General features: G+C 33.4%; 1 protein-coding gene across 1 annotated transcript; it reads left to right on the forward strand.

Annotated features, from left to right (window-relative positions):
- The first annotated feature begins 557 nt into the window (after positions 1–557).
- LOC106774449 lies at positions 558–12,207 on the forward strand. Its single transcript, XM_014661448.2, has 11 exons — positions 558–711; positions 783–916; positions 1,014–1,092; positions 3,014–3,084; positions 3,190–3,291; positions 3,386–3,475; positions 10,996–11,070; positions 11,171–11,203; positions 11,289–11,363; positions 11,584–11,640; positions 11,723–12,207. Exons 1-11 carry the CDS (start codon positions 657–659, stop codon positions 11,900–11,902), a joined length of 951 nt encoding a protein of 316 aa, XP_014516934.1. The 5' UTR covers positions 558–656; the 3' UTR covers positions 11,903–12,207.
- Positions 12,208–18,996: the final 6,789 nt, after the last annotated feature.

Here is an 18,996-nt window from a genome sequence, read left to right on the forward strand (position 1 = left end):
TATAAATATATAAACATAACAAAAGCGTAAAGATTAAACCACCTTTAATTATGCTATTGTCATTTTGCAATTATTAAAGTAAGCTTTCACAATTCACCATGTTTTTATTTATTTTTTAATTAAAGTAAGCTTTCACACTGCGCTATCTTGTGACAATTTATTAAGTTTTAATCTTTTCATCTTAAAAATTTAAAAATAATATCTAAATTCTTCAAAATTTTAATAGTTTAATATTCTATTTTATTTACAAAAATTTCATCATCTCACTTATTGTGGGATGGATTCTAATTATCACGTCATAACTTAATTTATACATAATTTGTAAAGGAAAAAAGTAAATTTTAGTTTTAGTATATAAAAGCGAATTTTAGTTTTAAAAAATGATTTATTTATTTACGTTGTTTTTATTATTATAAATATATTCCCGACGAAATTTATTGAAATAGTATAACTTTGGTCAAATAATCATAATTTTCTTATTTATTTTTGTACTTAATATTTATTTTTAAATTGACGTCAGGCTTGATTAATATGTTCGTGCTAAGAAAATCGAATTGAAATTTAGTCCTTTCTGTTGAATAGAAAGAGTAGGCCAAGGCAAAAGTCAGAATTGGTCGGTCGTACACAATTTGAGACGAAGAGGGTTGGAGAATAGCATGGCGTTGCAAGCAGGCGTAAACAGCTCCAAGGTTCTCATTCTGGTTGGAGCCGGTAAGGGAGTGATTGGGTTTATTATCAACTCCTTTATCAATTAACTTGTTTTGCTTTTGCTTCTTCGTTAGGTTTGAGTGGTTCTGTTTTGCTGAGGAGTGGCCAGTTATCTGGTCTCATCGCACAGCTTCAGGAGTTACTCAAGGGCGTCGACGATGCTGAGATTTTACCTGGCAGATACGACGCTGCGCTTATTGCTGCACAGGTGTGTATTTGTCATGTCATGATACTCGTAATTCTTTTCTGTTTCTCTGCCACACACCTTATTGAATTGTTTCTTTAACCGTGTATTTTAAGCTCAGATTCGGCAGCTAGCACATGAGATTAGGGAGTTAACTTTGTCTCGCCCTGTGATCTTCAATGCGAATTCTTCTTCTTCTGGTACTTACACTGGATTCTGTTGCAAATTTGGGTATTTTCTTTCTTCAGTGGTGATATTAAACATCAGAGGATATAATAATTTACATTTTAGACCTCGATGAATCTACGATAGAATGCTACTGAGTAACGTTTTATGTAAACATGTTTCCTGATCGGCTTCGTGATTATGATGCTAAGTTGACCAACAATGCTCATTTTCTTTGTAGATTTTCTTCTCACTTTACATTGTATAAGAATTATTAATGATAATTTTCTTAGGCTTAATGAAGTTACTAATACAGACTTAGGCCTTAATTGGATACAATTCAAGAGTTTAATAGAAAATGAAAATAAGATTGTAGACTGAATTCATCTTCTCCTATAAGTAAACAAAAGTGTAAGCTTAAGGTAAATAGCTTTTGGAATTTAAATTAGTTTTTAAACTTATGGGAGAAGCTTAATTTATTTTTCCTTCTTATTTTTACAAGTGCTTATTGAAGAGTTTATCTAAATAGGGCCTTAACCTTTTAAAATCTATTTCTTTTAACCATTCGTCAAGGAAACTGCTAACTTTAAGTTATAAAATGCATGCTTTTGGGTTTTTCCAAGATAGCTTCACTCAACCAAATCCAAATTTACCAGTTAAGTCTGTCTACTTATTTCTTAAAGAATTATTAATCATCCCTTATGCAGTACTTATTAATTCAAATTTCCTTGTTTGATAACAGTTGATGTTAACATGTTTACACCATATTTATCATTCCTTGGTAGTGGCGCATGGCTGACCCAAATAATGCTACGACAGTATAGCACTCAGTGAGATGACTTCTATTTTGAATTTTTTTTCATACTATATACGTATAAACACTCAACAAAAATGTTAAAAAATCTTTACAAATAGTAACTTGTTGAGAAGGATATAGTGACAAATCATAGTGTTACGTATCCGAGTAGAGAACGTAACTAGAACAATATCTCACACACTCAAAACAAGCAAAAGAATAATGAAACAATGGAATTGAACAAATGAATCGCTTTTATTGATGGTAGTGTATGAATAAACAAAAGTAAACAATAATTGGAAGCATAACCTCCATCAACTATTTCTAATAACTGGGAGCAGGATCTCCGTCAGTTACCTCAGAGCATAACCTCTCTTACAAAACTCACAAATCAAAAACATACCCTTAACCCTAGACTCTAGCCTTATTTATACTATAATATCTCTCTAGAATATATCTATACTTAATGTAAATATCTCCTGTAATATCCCCTAGTATCTATCATTAATTATAAATATTATATATTGTATATTTCTTTGGACTGTATATTTATTTACTATAGTTATATTGTACTGAATAATATCCTAAGATATGACTTTGATTACTCTAATTAAATTCTCCAGAATATCCTTTTAGAATATCTTCCTTATTACTCTGATTATCTTCCAGCCTACCCTAACTGTTGTGGCAGTTAGGATGCTTCCTCACTGCTTCTAACCGTTCGGCCTGGTCGTCCCCACTTGCCTACCGTTTGGTCAGCTTGCTCTCCAGTCTTCCACCATTCGGCCTGCTTGCTCCTCTTTGTAAACTGTTCGGTCTCCTTCTCTCTCTCTTATACCTTCTTCTCCTTTTCATATGCTTTCCAGCCCTTACGATTACCTTCCTCCTCATACCCTAACACATAGAGACAAAGAAAAATGGAGTGAATGAGTCTGGGTCTTTGGCGAGATAGATAACCACAGAAAGACCTCGGTGATTGATATTGATTTCCTTTGTTACATATTGATGTGGTTTTGGACATTCTCAATCTTCTGGCCTTGTGCAGGCAACTTGTGTAATCATGATTTTACTATCACGTATTTTTCTTTTTTCTTTTTTCCTTTCTTTATAAATACAAGTTCTTGTTCACTATATATGTTGATGTTAATGTTTGAACATAGGGGGTATTGGCTCTTACTTACTACCTGCTGCTGCAATAGGAGCTATGGGATATTGTTATATGTGGTGGAGGGTAAGTGATAATCGTATCACATTTCCATAACAGGTACATTTATTTAGGAATCAACATATAATGTGATGATGTTGACTAAACCCATATATTTCTTGCCGCATGTAGGGATGGTCATTTTCTGATGTAATGTTTGTGACAAAGAGGAATATGGTTAATGCTGTAGCAATTGTGTCAAAGCAATTAGAAAATGTACATGAAACATTGGCAGTAAGTAATTTGTGTTAGCATTCCTATTTTCCTACATGAACATTTTTCATCTTTTGAGTGTTACCGATGAATTTTTGTTATTTAATATGTGCAGTCAACAAAAAGGCATCTTACAAAGAGGTTGGAAGGTCTTGACTTGAAGTTGGAAGAGCATAATGAGTTGGGTCAACAAATATCAAATGATGTAAGGGAAAATGGATTTTCTTTTTTCCTAGATAATTAAAAGTGTTAAGGTAATTCATTAAAGAAATGTTTAATCAAAAGAAATTCCTAGCTCAATAAAATAGGATCAAATGACCACTCTTGATTTGTCTTCTTGTGTGCATCAAGCATTAAGACTAAATGCTTCAGTTAAAGAAAATCATGAATAGTTATGACGATTCAATATGTTTGTTTTGGTGTATAAATATCTCCATAAGAAACATAGACCATACAACTTACATCTGAAGTCAAATTGTCCATCTTGATATACTATTCTGGGAGGTAACGTTTTTAGTGAAGGTGAAGATAATGTCATGAAATTTAGTTAATTGAGTGACACACAGCTATTAAATCCGCAGTTAGGCACATAAAGAACAAAGTCAACGGTTAGAGATGGAAGAGGTCCAACTCCATTGTTTTGGTGAATGAGAAAGATGGGAGTTGGCAGTTTTGTGCAGATTATAAGGCCTTAAACAAGATAACAGTACCTAAAAGTTTACTATTCTGGTAATAGATGTGCTGCTTGATGAGTTAGGAGGTGCTGAGATATTTTCCAAATTAGATTTAAAATTGGGTTACTACTAGATCAAAATGCAGGGAAAAAGACATTCTGAAAACGACTTTTAGGACTCATGAGTGGGTTAACAAATGACCCCCTCGACCTTTCAGTCACTTGTGAATGAAATTCTCAAATCGTTTCAGTAGAAGTTCCTGTTGGCTTTCTTCAATGATAAACTAATCTTCAATATTGTCATTCGCTCACATATGCAGTACCTAGAACATGTTTTGGAGGTGGTGGATGAAAATCAGTTCAAGTTAAACAAAAAGAAATGTAACTTGGGTCAACACAATCTAGAATATTTAGGTCGTGTAATATCAGAAGAAGGGTTCACAATTGATTTAAGAAGGTAGACACAATGTCTTCATGGGTTAGCACCAAGGGATGTTAAGAGTTCGTGAGGTTTCCTTGGACTCAAGGGTTAGTATTGCAAATTTGTAAAGGATTATGGCAAGATTGCTAAGCTAGTGACTTAGCTACTAGAAAAAGATGACATTATTTGGTCAAGTACAGTACAAACCCCCTTTGAACAAGTAAAATTTGTAGTATCAAGGTTACATATATTTGCCATATAAAATTTTTCCCAACCATTTTTGATAGAGACGGATGCATCCAGCTGTTCTGCTTCAGAAAGGAAGATCTTTAGCATTTTTTAGTCAAGGGTTGTTAGAAAGAGCTCAAAGAGCTCAAATGGCGATTGGTGCAGAAATGTCAGCACTACCTGTTAGGGCGATACCTTGTGATACTCACAAATAAAAAAAGCTCGAAGTTTCTCAATGACCAACATTTTTACTTAGTGAAGAGAAATTCAAATGGGTTGCCAGATTGATTGGATACGACTTCGAGATCTAATACATGACACAGAGAATACATCGGCAAATGATTTATCTAGGATAGGTATGTTTCGGGCAATTACTATCCTTAAATTTGATGATTTGGAAGATTGGGTGCAAGAGGTTTAACAAGACAGCAAATTATGAGACATCATTCAAGCCTTGTTTGTGAATCCAGAGTCTCAAAGGATATTAGCTACAAGAGGACAAACTGTACTATGAAGGAAAATTAGTGCTTCCTCAGAATCCTATTCATTTTCCTACCATATTGGATGAATGCTATGATTCACCAATAGGAGGACATTTATGTTTCTTCAGAACTTAGAAAAGAGTGGAAACAATATTTGATTGGGAAGAGATGAGGGCTGAGGCGAAGAATTATGTAGTTGAATGAGATGTTTGTCAGAAAAAACAAATGTGATTCGAACAACAAATGTACCATGATGTCCTTGACTTTGTCTCAAACATGAAAAATCCCAAATTCTCTGTCTTCATGCTCACGGGGACCAACTTAGAAATCACGCCTTTGTTCTTTTTTGCTAATTTCCTTTCCCTTCTGCAACTCCATGCAGCGCACATGCACAATCTGACAACCACAAGTGTTGAGGCACATGACAAGGCTGTAATCGTGCTTCTTGGTTTCTGTTTTGACTTTTGTTTTTCTCTCGGCCTCTTCTTCTCCGCCTAGATGTGGTGGGGTTGAAGTTGAAGTTGATGTTGAGGCTACAATGTCCAGTACTTTACCTTCTATCCACCATTAAACTTGCATAATCTGCATTTGTATATGCTGCCTCAAGACTAGCATTCTTGTTTCGTTTGATTCTAGTAGTATTGTATGATACACAATTTGTATCACATGATACAATACGATTTATAACCCCCACGATACGAATAGTAGGAAAACTCGTTTGTGATCTCAAATCATAGTTGTATCATTTGTATCACACTCTGAATCACGATTCGAACAAGAAACACACCCATGATATCTCTGACTCTATTAAACACGAAAAATCCCAATTTCTCTATCTTCATGCTCATTGGGACCCATTTACTAGGTATCCACCAAAGAAGGTGCAANGNCCATGATATCTCTGACTCTATTAAACACGAAAAATCCCAATTTCTCTATCTTCATGCTCATTGGGACCCATTTACTAGGTATCCACCAAAGAAGGTGCAATGTCCATGATATCTCTGACTCTATTAAACACGAAAAATCCCAATTTCTCTATCTTCATGCTCATTGGGACCCATTTACTAGGTATCCACCAAAGAAGGTGCAATGTCCAGGTTGATTTCTTATCCACCACTGAATCTGTGCATAATCTGCATTTGTATCTCAAGACTAGCATTCTTGTATGGTTTGAACACAATTCATCTTCCCAGCTTCCCTTTCAAATACTGGACAATTCCAAGAGCAACTTGTAAAAATGTGTTTGTGTTTCCTTTGGGCGGTGCATAAATTGACCAATTAGGCTAACAACTAAAGCAATATTTGGCTTAGTGTGAGATAGATAAATAAGTCTTTCCGCAAGTCTTTGGTACTTCTTTTTATCCATAACAATATATCCTTTACACATCCCAACTTTATATTTGGATCAACATGTGTATGTGTTGGTTTGTGTTGGAAGTCTCATATCGACTAGAGATAAGGTCAATTTATAATATATAAGTGGATACAAAACTCACCTTAAAAACCGGTTTTGTGGGTTGAGTTAGGCTTAAAGTCCACTTCTCAACAGTTTGCATAACAAGTCAATAATATATATTTGTTGAGATATGTAGATCTCTTTTTTGAAATGGGTTACTTCAATCCCCAAAAAATATTTTAGGTTTCCTAAATTCTTGATTTAAATTCTTGGGCAAGACATTGACTCAACCTTTGTTGTTCCCTTTCGTCATTCCCAGTAACAATATAATAATCGACATAGATCAATAATACTGTTTGTAACACCTCAACTTTTTGCTTACTAAAATCTATAATTAACACAAATTACATAATTTAAAATAAAACTAAACTCCTATTTTATTGAAAATCTCAGTAAACAAAACACAATATTGTTTTACCACCATAAGCTTTATTAAAAAGGCAAAACCTATGACTAAAAGAGTGTCCCAAATGTCTCTCGATATTGACCACTCTCCCAGTGTTTGTGCTTCTTCCTCAAGACCTTTATGATCATTAGACTCAAAATACTACATCTCATACAAACAAAAAGGCAAGAAAAGAAAACAAGGAAAACAAGAATAAATGAATGTAAGCTCCCCTTACCTCTTACTCGTCACTTCTCCTTAAAATCTGCTTAGCCATGCCTTTTTCTCATCCAAGTGCAGCACTCACTTATTACTATGTATATTTATGAGTTTCACTGTCACCCTTAAAACCCTAGATATTCTTAAGATATTTTAGGTGATCCTTCTAATATCCATAAAATATTATATATATTTTCCTACCTTAATGTTCCTGTTTCTTAGAAAATCTCTTTAAATCTCTTGTAAATAATGAAAATCACACACATAATAAATCTTATATCTTTTACATAAATCGGTTTAAGAAATAACCATCATATTATATTATAATAAATACTTTATATATTGTTCTTACAGAGTCGAATGTGTATCCTGCAAAGACTTCCAAAGACTCTTCAAACACTTCCAACCTTCAATCTCTAAGGTATTCGTCCTCCTTTAAAAAATACTCCGATTCTCAAGTCAGCCTAATGCGTCAACAAAAAATAAATGCAGTAATTAATGAACTTAATTAACATACCTTGTAAGATATTCTATTTATACTACTGTTTATGGCTTTTACTTGGATGGGCCTTGACCCATTTTCCCAAATACATGCTAGAATTGAATTATCGCAGTCAACCATGGGCCATTGCGATTAAGTGTCTTGAATGATGTTATGTTGGTCGAATAGGGATGGGTCAAGTACATGTCGATTTGGTACTTCGACATGTATTCAGACAACCGGTCCTATACGAATCCTTTTACATGCTACATGTTAAAGGCTTACAAAGAGCTTTGACGTATCAGGTGGTGTTTAGTCTTTGTTGGCTTGTTGATCATGACGTTGGTACTCGGTAGTCATCTTGCAAAGAAAAACTGTATCTTTGGCTATTTAACCCTATAGGTATTGTAGCCCCCAACCTTGAGAAGCGTAGCGACAAAGAGCTTGTAATGATGAAGTATCAAATAAGATATGACGTTGGAAGGGAGATGAAGAGGCATGATATGTCTATTTTACACAAGAAACTATGCAATGCTTGGAAGGGGCAAAGTCGCCACCCTTGGCCTTCAGATCTAGAGAGATCTAATGGTTAAGGGAGAGGAGTGGGAAGGTGAAGGGTCATGAGTTTTCCTATAAATACGGTCTCATTTTCCACATTTGAGCACCAAGTTCTGAAAAATTACTCTGCTCTCGATATCTCGTGAGGAGAGTGAATCATTTCAAGACCTAACTACTCAAACATTATGGGGAGGAATCAAATTGTAGTAGTAGTCGGATCTCAGTGTCATTGGATGCATCATCATCCAGGATCATAGGGGTGGAGATGAAGGTTATTATTGAGAATAGGGAAAATCCTGCTGAAGAGCATGCCGAGTCCCGACTGTCTAAAAAGGAAGGGTACAAGTGGATAGATCTCTTAGTGAGAAATCAGTTTTCCAAATTTAGGTGGTCAAGAATATTGAATTCTTGGTTGAATAGCATTTATGTGTTTGAGAGTGGAGTGTCAAAGGACATAGTGTCACTTAGGAGGGTGACTGCCATAGACAATGTTTGTCATGGCCGACAGGGTAATGAGGAGGAGTTCTTTTATGTGGACATAACTTTTCCCTCCAACTTCATGTCTGGTTACCCTTCGATGTTACAAAGGGTGTGCTCAAACTTCTAAATATTGCACCAACACAACGTCATCCAAATATTTGAGGTTGCCTTAAAGCCTTTAGATTAGAATGCCAAGTTCTTTGTTTATCCCCTTCGCCTGAATAATTTCTTCATTTTTACCTAATACGGTCAAGGGATCCAATTACCTGGCTATCTTTGGTGAGCGGGCCGAGGACATGTTTGCTAGGTGCCTATCCCCAATCTTTTAAGAAGTTCAAGAATGAATTCTTTAGGGTAGTGGTGAACCCAGCTAATCGCTCGCATTTTTATGATGAAAATTGTAATCCAAAATTTCCCTTTTATTGGACCGATAATCCCCTTAGGTATAAGGAGTGGTTGAAAGACATATTGTTTAAGGAGAATTGAAGGATAGTTGGGATCCTGGAGCAGCTCCCTTGGAAGCTACCAACCTTGTTCAATGTATTTTTCTTAGAATTGTTGAATCATCAAAACATTTGGCCACAAAGATTTAAGTTGATTAGCATACTCATAATAGTTTTAGCGCCTTGTTTGGCTGCCATTCATTTTAGTTGCACATCATAAATATGTGCAACATCCTTTGCCTTAGAGTAGGTTTGCTCTACTGAAATCCATATTGCTTTTGGTGAATTGAGAAACATACATTTAACACTAATTTCTGGAACCATTGAGTTCCATAACCATGCCATAATTATGGAGTCTTCATCCCATGACTTGAATTTGACATCATCTTCTGTAGGGGAATCATCAGTTAGATGGCTAAGCTTTTCTTTCCATTTTAGGATTGTCTTAATAAGTTAAGACCATTTGTGTTACAAGAGTAGGTGATATGATAGGAGGAAGGGAAGCCGAACGATAAGGTGAAGCAAGCCAAATGGTAGGAGGTAGGGGTACGCAAACTTAACGATAGGAGGCAGGGGTAGGCAAGCCGAATGGTAAGAGGTAGGGGTATGCAAGCCGAACGATATCAGGCAGGGGGAAGCAAGCCGAACGGTTGGAGGTAGAGTGAAGCAAGTCAAACGGTAGGAGGCAAAGGCACACAAACAGAATGGTAGGAGGCAAGGGGAAGCAAGCCAAACGGTAGGAGGCAGGGTGAAGAGTTGTAACCGATCGGTTGGAGAGTTGCGGTCCTAACTGGTATTGGTGAAGATGGGGGAAAGTAATTATAGTAAATAGAGTTATATTCAAGGGAAATATTCAATATGACCTATTTATAGTAAATAAAGATATATCCCAGAGCAATATTCAGTATAAAATATTTATATTAAATAAGGATATATTCTAGGGAGATATACGGAGGAAATTTATATTAAATATAAATATATTCTAGAGGAATAGTTAGTATAAATAATAAATAGAGCTGGGGTCTAGTGTTAGGGTTATGATTTGGATTATTAAGTTTGTTGACAGGCAACTATGTTCCTGTGAGGGAGGTTATGCTCCCATGTAATTGAAGGAAGTTATGCTTCCAATTATTGTTTACTTTTTGTTTATTCAGATATTACCATCAATAAAAGAAATTCATTTGTTCAATTTCATTCTTTCATTATTCTTTTGCTTGCTTTGAGTGTGAAAGAGGGTGTTCTGGTTAAGTTTCGTACTCACGTACGTAACAATTTGAGATAATTTTTTCCTTTCAATTAATAGGTTGTATGAACATTATGCAATTCCCTTGCACTCTAGAACTTGTCTTCATTTCTTATTTTAGCTATTACTATTACGTGCATTAAGGCACATAGAAGTAAATTGATCAAATGTAGAAATAGAAGGGAAACACAACGATGGAGGCTGTGATGAGAGTTTGAGATCGTGCAGCAATGGAATCTGTTGCGATTAGATGTACACAACAATGAAGGCTGTGATTAGGTCACATGAAGCTAGGCTAGTGGAAAAATGATACACCCATTATATAGCCTTGATTATAGCTATAGATTTTTCTCTTGTTGCCAAAATTACTTTAGTTTGCCTCTTTCTTATTATGGCTGTTATTCACTATTGACCTTTCCACTGGTTAGATATTAAATACCTTTCTTCAAAGTTAATTGGATGAGATTTATAGTTTTGTATTATTAATAAGGAGTTGCCTTAATGAAAAGAAAGATTTATTTGGTCCTTCAAATGTTGTATTTGCTGTGAGTTTTGCGGTTGGTTAAGCTCCTTTGGTAAAATTCTTTTTAATGTGTTCAGAAGTATTCCAAATTTATTTATTTATCTATTTATTTTATTTTTTTTGTACGCAGGTGAATGAAGTAAAGTCAAACCTTTCTCAGATTGGATTTGATATTGAAGTTATACACAACATGATTTCTGGGCTGGTAAACTGGAGTCACTTTCTTTTCTTTTTTTAAGCATCCAATCGACTGAAATTGTCCTCTTGTTGATGTTCTAACTTGACTTAATTAATCAACTTGATAGGAAGGGAAACTCGAACTTGTTGAGGGCAAGCAGGTTATAAATTTATTATTGCAGGCATAGGTTACATTCTAGCAAGTTTTCTCAGAAATATTTATATATTTCCCTTGTTATCGTGCAGGACATGACCAATTCAGGCCTCTGGTATTTGTGCCAATTTGCTGATGGATTTAACGACAGACCAAATGGTTACAAGGTTATATTTTTCATCTTCACTTGTGTTTTATCCCATTTATTGCCTTATCCAGTCTATAAAATTGTGAGGAAAGCAGAATGGTTTTTATGATATAAGACTTCTAGTTTCGGATTAATACACAATTCTTCTGTCAGTGATTAAGAGTTCTGTAAACAAGGAATTTTTTTTTTTGTGATTTCTTGTGCAAATATCTGATCCTTGATTTTGACTGATTTCATAGGATATTGCAGAACCGACAACTTGTACAGTAACGACACTTGAGAAAAAATCACTCAAGGTTAATCAGCTACGGCATTTTTAAGTTCAAGTTTTTCCACTTCTAGTCATACTTGCGTACTTATTTTTAGTACATGTTTCAGGGTTTACAATTCATTGCTACAACTAGTGACACAGCTGAGAAATCGACCATAATAACAAAGAAAGTTGGTCTCATTTCTTCAAATGACAAAGAACCTGCTTCGAAACAAAGAATACACAGTAGGTCATTTCCTCTGGGCATTTCTGTGAGCAATGGCCTTACTGGATTGGCGAGCGATTAGTATTTTTTCTGATGAACCCGCTCGATTCCAATTGATTCAGTACCATTACTTCTCACATCGAGAGCAGATGGTGATTGCAATATATTTTTTACGTTGACCAAAGTTTGTCCGACACACCTGCATCTCAAAATTAACCTTTTTGTATATCTCGTATACGAAAATTTTAAGGCAGCATACAGTGATATGATAAGATCTTGTATCTTCTTTTGTCAAGTGTGTTTAAAATGATTCTGCAATATTCCTTCAGTTATTTGTTAAAATGTCTAATGCTAATAATGCCTGGTTAACGTAGGGTAATGCCAAAATTAATTCTGTTGAGAATCAGGAATAAATATCATATATTTAATGTAGATTGATTAGGAATGTTTGAATGTCAAAGTTACAGAAATTAGATATCCTCTATTTGTAATTAATGCAATATTTCTGTGTAAACCAGTTGCACATTGTCACTTAGGCACAAGGTTTGAGTGTCATACGTTTCTGTTTTGTTAAGATTAGATTGTCTAGAAAGAGAATGAATCGTTTGAAGTATATTTGGTTTTGAAATTTAACAAATAATATTAAACCAAATAATTTTGAGTAATCAAGTGTCTAAGAAAAAGAAAGAACATAAATATATCACGTAGAGAATAAAAAAAAGGAAAAACATAGATATATCATGTAGAGAATAAAATCACATTCTCGAGTGGTTATAAGAAAGAACGTCTGAACATTATATAACGGACAATATAGAATCATAGAAGCATCTATTAAATGAATAATCTAGATGCTTGCTTAAACACTTCTCCCAAGTCCTCTCCTCACTTTCCCCTCATCCTTCCACCAAGAACCCTAGCTCTCTACCATTTTTGCACCATTTGGAGTTTGGGGTTTTAGAGTGTGACAGCTAGGAGCTTCATTTTCTTCCATTTGTCTGAGCATTATCCATTGAATTTTTGTCTTCCACCAAGTAAGTCGTGCCATCTAAAGTTTCAATTTCTCAAAAGCTTGATTTGTGATGAATGTTGATGAAAAAGCTTGATTTTTGATGATTGGTACTGTCTATGCATGATTTGCCACTGTTTGGGCCGATTAAATTGTGCTAATTGTGATTGGGATTGAGTGGAAAGTGAATCGAAAGTGAAAAATGTAGCTAAACCATGTTTGACAACACCACTCGCCGCTCACTGAAAAGAGAACAATTTGTTCTAACCTTTGAACCTTGAACCTGATTCATGTTTTGAAAATCTTTACCTTGAGTTGAGAAAATTTGATGAGGTATTGATAAATGTTCAAGTTTGGGGTTCCTGGGAAAATTGAAAAGAAAAACATTGAGCTAAGCCATGAGACATCTCTAATAACATTGTCTAATGATAATCTTTGAGGTTGTTGCCATGTCTTAGCTAAATCTTTAATTTGAGGATTATTTGTCTCTTCATTTATTGTCTCTTACAAGTCTTCTTCACTTGCATCTGAATCATTTAACTCAAGAGGTTTTTCCTCAAGGTCCACAATTTCATCAAAGACAACATACATAGATTCTTCTATTTCAAAAGTTCTCCGATTAAAAACTCTATATGTTTTTCTTGTTAGAGAATAACCAAGAAATATAGCTTCATCGAATTTAGTATCAAATTTTCCCAAATTTTGTTTTCTATTATTTAAAAAAAAAACATTTATGTCCAAATATTTTCAAATGAGAAACATTAGGCTTTCATCCTTTAAACAATTCATAAGGAGTACATTTTAAAATAGGTCTAGTAAGCATTATATTTAAAACTTCACATACAATACTTACAACGTCAGCCCAAAAATGTTTTGGAATTTTTTATTCATTTAATAAAGTTCTTGCAAGTTCTTCTAAAGATCTATTCTTTCTTTCTACTACTCCATATTGTTGTGGAGTTATAGGCGCAAAAACTTTCAAATGATTCATTTTGAAATTTCTCTCCATGATCATTACGAATAGATTTAATTTTCAAATCCTTTTCATTTTGAACTTGTTTTGCAAATTTTTTGAAAACTTTGAAAGTTTCACTCTTTAGAGTAATAAAGAATGTCCATGTAAATCTTGAATAGTCATCAACTATAACTAAAGCATAATAATTTCCCCCAAAACTTTTTATCCTTGAAGGACCAAATAAATCCATGTGCAAGAGTTCTAAGGGTTTTACACTTGAAACAATATTTTTCGAATTAAAAGATGATTTAATTTGTTTACCTTTTGACATGCAACGCATAACTTTTCCTTAAAAAATTTAGTTTTGGTTTACCAATAACTAAATCTTTAGATATAAGCCTATTCAATTGTTGCATATGAATATGAGCAACTTTCTTATGCCATAACCATGAATTTTCTATGAATTTTCTTCTTTTACTACTAATCATGAAATATTTTTATTTGATACGTTTTCTAAATCAATTAAATAAATATTTGCATGCCTAATACCTTTTTAAAGCAATTTCAGAAGAATACTTTTCATGGATAATGTAGTAATTGGGTTCAAATGTTACCTTGAAACCTTTGTTATATAATTGACTAATATTGAGAAAATTGTGCTTCAAGTACAAAAAATACATTCTTTATCATATATTCCAAGGATCTTCCGATTGTTGTAGTCACCATACATGACATAGCCTTGTTCCTTTTTTCGGAAATTTGAAAATTTCTTTCTAGCCTTGAATAACCACTATCAAGGTACCACATGGTCTTCCAAGATTTTGAACTTATCTACAAAATGAAAAGAGAACAAGCTACTTTAGGTACCCTATAATTTTGTACGGGTCCTTTGGGTTAGTTAAACGAAATATTTCAAATTATTTTATAACCCAAGTATAGTTTTCATAAGAAAAACTATAATGTTTTATTTTGCATTTATTTGAGGTATGACCCTTTTTCATGCAATGAAAACAAGTAGCATCATTTGGTTTCCTACAAGTTGTTTCTTCTTCTATCCAAATTTTACGAGTTCTTCTATAATTATTTTTATTTTTAGTTTTATAATTATAATCTTTATAATTTTGATCATATTTAGGAACACACTTAATTGTATTTTTTATAATTATAATCATAATAATTATAATTATATTTAGGAACATTTTTAACAACTTTTTTAATTTTTGAATTATTTTCACTACTTTCAACATGGGTTGTTTTGTCTATAGGCTTCCTTTTATTTATACACGAGATAAATTCATCACTATTAGCATATTTACCTTTCTCATAATATAAATTTTTATTTTTTAAATTTTTATTTTCTTCAAGAACATTTTCATATTTTGAATTTAATTCTTTAAAATCTTTCTTTAATTTCTTGTGAGCAATATCCAATTTTTTTGATTCAAATAATAATTCTTTATATGTATCAAGTAATTCACTATTACTATAATCTAAATTTTTAGGGCCACTAGAGAACTTACTTTATTCTTAGAAATATTGTCGCCACTCATCAAACATATGTTGGTCTGCTCATCAGAGTCGCTTGAACTTGATGTAGATTCATTATCCTCATCTTAAGCAATACATGCCTTCTTTTTCTTGAATAATTTCTTTTGGTCTCTTTCTTCACCCTTATTTGGGTTTAAGTAATCTGCCTTCATATGTCATTTTTCTCTGCAACCATAACAATGGTAGTTTGAGGAGGATTCTTGATCTCCTTTTCGCTTTTAAATCTTCTTTTTCCCTTGGACTTTTGTTAAAATTTTTAATGAAGAGACTCATATTTTTTTTCTTCTTCTTTAGAGTCTTCTTCTTCCTTAATGTTTTTACCTTTTTCAATCTCAGATTTGAACACAGGTGTCTTTTTCTTTCTTTCTCTTCATCTTCATCCAATCTTCCAAGATCCAGTTCATGCTTTCTCAACTTACCATACAATGCAACCGTTGACATGGTATTGAGATTTTGTGACTCACCTATAGTGATCACCTTTGGTTGTCAAGTCCTGCCCAATGATTTAAGAAATTTAATATTTAATTCAGCATTTTCATAAGACTTACCTAACCCAATAAGATGATTCGTAATATGAGTGAAGCGTTTCTGAACATCTGTGATAGTTTCTCCTTACTTCATGCGGAACATCCCATACTCTTGGATTAGAGTATTCCTTCTCGCTCTCCTAACATCATTTGTTCATTCGTGAGTGACCATCAACATCTCCCACATCTCTTGAGCATTTTTATAGGTAGAGACCATGTAAAACTCATCAACAGTTAAAACAAATGATATTATATTACGAGCCCTTACATCATGTTGGAATCTCCTTCTATTGTCAGCATTCCATTGGTCGCGAGATTTAGGTTCCTACAAATTGTTAATAAAAATAGTAGGAATAAAAGGACCATTTGTGATAGTTTCCTAAATCATACCATCAATAGATTCCATAAAAAATTGCATTCCAACTTTCCAAAAAGCATAGTTTTCTCTAGTAAATAATGGAGGTCTGTTGATAGATGCACCCTCAGCAAAGGTTTGATGTTGCCCTGCCATTTTGAATTACTATTAAGGCAAGCTCTTATACCAATTGTTAGAGCGGTGCAATAGAATGATTAGCGTGAACAATTTTACCCAAACATGAAACTCACTTCCCTTGAAACCCACAAGGAATGAGCACTTCCTCCGAATGTTTCACGAATGATGAACATCTCCTTTGAATCTTCACAAAGGATGACAAACTTTAACTCAGCAACAACAACAACACTAAATCACAATTCCAATGAAAGTTCTCACTCTATGCCAACACCAAGTTCCTAAAGCCACAAGCACAAGGGTTACACAAACCCTAGAATTCACTTATCACAGCACATAGCAAAACAAATAAGCTTTTCAAAATTTACGTATTTCATATGTTAAATGAGAATCTTAATCCATTATGTAGAGATCTCACTTAAGGATATCTTCAAAAATCAATTGTCAACTATTTAACGCGTGATAATTGATTATCTAAATGAGATTATCAATTATGCATTTAATGTATGCATAACGGTCAAAAACATGCTTGAAGACTCTTATAATTACTCGTGATAATCGATTATGGTAAGTTATAATCGATAACCGATTATCATAAATTTGTAATCGATTATTCCAAGAAAAAATGAATTTTTAGAAAACTTTTAAGCACACAATACATGTAATCAAAGATAAATAATATCCTATATATAAAATTGCTAAACTACAAAAGTTTTAATATAAAACAAGTTTTCATGAAGATCTTCTTATAACTTAAACACCTCATATTTAACTTTGAGACATCATCAAAACTTATAGGTTTCATTTTTATGCTAACAATTTTGATTTTTATGCTAACAATATCGGCTAATGTTAAATTGTACCATGACCAATCTTGTCAAAGCAATTTGAATCCATTAATCCAAAATAGAAAATGAGATGTGCTTACCGAAATGAACAATCCGAAATGTCACCGAACTTATTATACATCAATGGGTGTTGCTCCCTCCACCTCTCCAAGTGCTCCTCCACTTCCCCACTATTTTCATTTATTTCAAAAATATTCTATACATCTCCACTATTTTTTTTTATTCCAAAAATACCCTACACCTCCCCACTATCCTCAACAATCTTTCCCTTTCTCTCTCTACATTAATGGAGCATTCACATGATTCAAATTTGAATTTGTGATATACTACAAAATATAAAATTTAGAGGAAACTTCAATATTAGCACTTTTATCATTTCCATTTTATAAAATTAAAAATTAGATGCAAATACAAAATAATAAACATAATAATATTAATAGTAAATAACGATATATTATTATTATTATATACTAACTTTATAATGACGAAAAAACTAAATAAATTCTAAATCTTTAACAAATAACTATTTTTTTTTATATTTTAAGTATTTAATAATATTTTTATATTATTTATCTAATAAATTAAATATTTTATTCAAGTTATTTGAGTCAAACATGTCGATGAGTTAAAACATAATATAATGTTAAAACTTATAGATATTATATGTAAAAAAAAACACACATATATATAAACATTTTTCTAAAAATTTAGAACCAAATTTTACCATTTATTAAGTAATTTGAAAAAAAAAAATATTCAACAACGAAAATAAGATTGAATCAAACTTATTTAAAATAATATATCATAAGTTCAAATTTAAATCATGTATATGCTCCATTAATGTAGAGAAAGAAAGAGAAAGATTGTTAAGAATAGTGGGAAGGTGTAAGATATTTTTGGAATAAAAGAAAATAGTGGAGAGGATTAGAATATTTTTCAAATAAATTTAAATAGTGGGGAGGTACAAGACCCACTTGGGGAGGTGGAAGGAGCAACACCCTACATCAATTAGTCGTTCCAAGAAGAATATTTTCATTATAAATTATTTTAGGTTTAATACATCATTTGGTTCCTTCTTTTGTGGCTTTTGTTCAAAATGATCCCACTTTTGGAAAAAAATCACTTAGGTCCCATATTTCATTAAAAATTGTTCAAAATGGTCCTTCTGACAGACGGCGTTAAATTCTTAACGGTGCAGATGCTGGCGTGGCAAACTTTTATTCAGTTGTTTAAAACTTATCTGACGTGCACAAATACGACCAATGGGAGCACACCACGTGTCAGTCCCCTTTCCACCCAGAATTAGGGTTTTGCAATTGGGGGTAGAGGGACTTGGGAGGTCTGCCTCCGCCGTGAGAGTAATGGCCTCTTGTGCATCTTCGTCTTGGCTTGTGCTCTCATCCACCAACGCCAAACACAAACCCAACTGCTTCAAATTCAATGCTCCCATCGCTTCACAAATCCAATGGCATTCAGACTCGGATACCAAAGAAACCTTCGTCACCCTCCCGAAATTAAACGCCACTGGGTGGAAGCATCTGATGAATCTTTGCATTCTCTGGAAAGATTCACAGTGGCCTCTTACAACATACTGGGGGATAGAAATGCTTCTCAACACTCGGATTTATACGTAAACGTTCCTTCTCGTTACATCAAATGGGATCGTCGCAAGAGGGTTATTTCTGATAAGCTTCTTGGGTGGGACCCTGATATCATCTGCTTACAAGTAACCAACTTTTCACCTTTCTTGAATTTGTTCCATTTTGTTTGATTTATTTGATAGGCTAAAACAATGCACTTAT

The sequence above is a fragment of the Vigna radiata genome, chromosome 10, assembly GCF_000741045.1.
Source record: "Vigna radiata var. radiata cultivar VC1973A chromosome 10, Vradiata_ver6, whole genome shotgun sequence".
Lineage (NCBI taxonomy): Eukaryota > Viridiplantae > Streptophyta > Magnoliopsida > Fabales > Fabaceae > Vigna > Vigna radiata.

Coding starts and splice junctions, on each gene's coding strand:
- LOC106774449 (XM_014661448.2), top strand. CDS start 657: ATGGCGTTGCAAGCAGGCGTAAACAGCTCCAAGGTTCTCATTCTGGTT. Junction 3,292..3,385: donor ATGTACATGAAACATTGGCA/GTAAGTAATTTG, acceptor TAATATGTGCAG/TCAACAAAAAGGCATCTTAC. Junction 11,364..11,583: donor ACAGACCAAATGGTTACAAG/GTTATATTTTTC, acceptor CTGATTTCATAG/GATATTGCAGAACCGACAAC.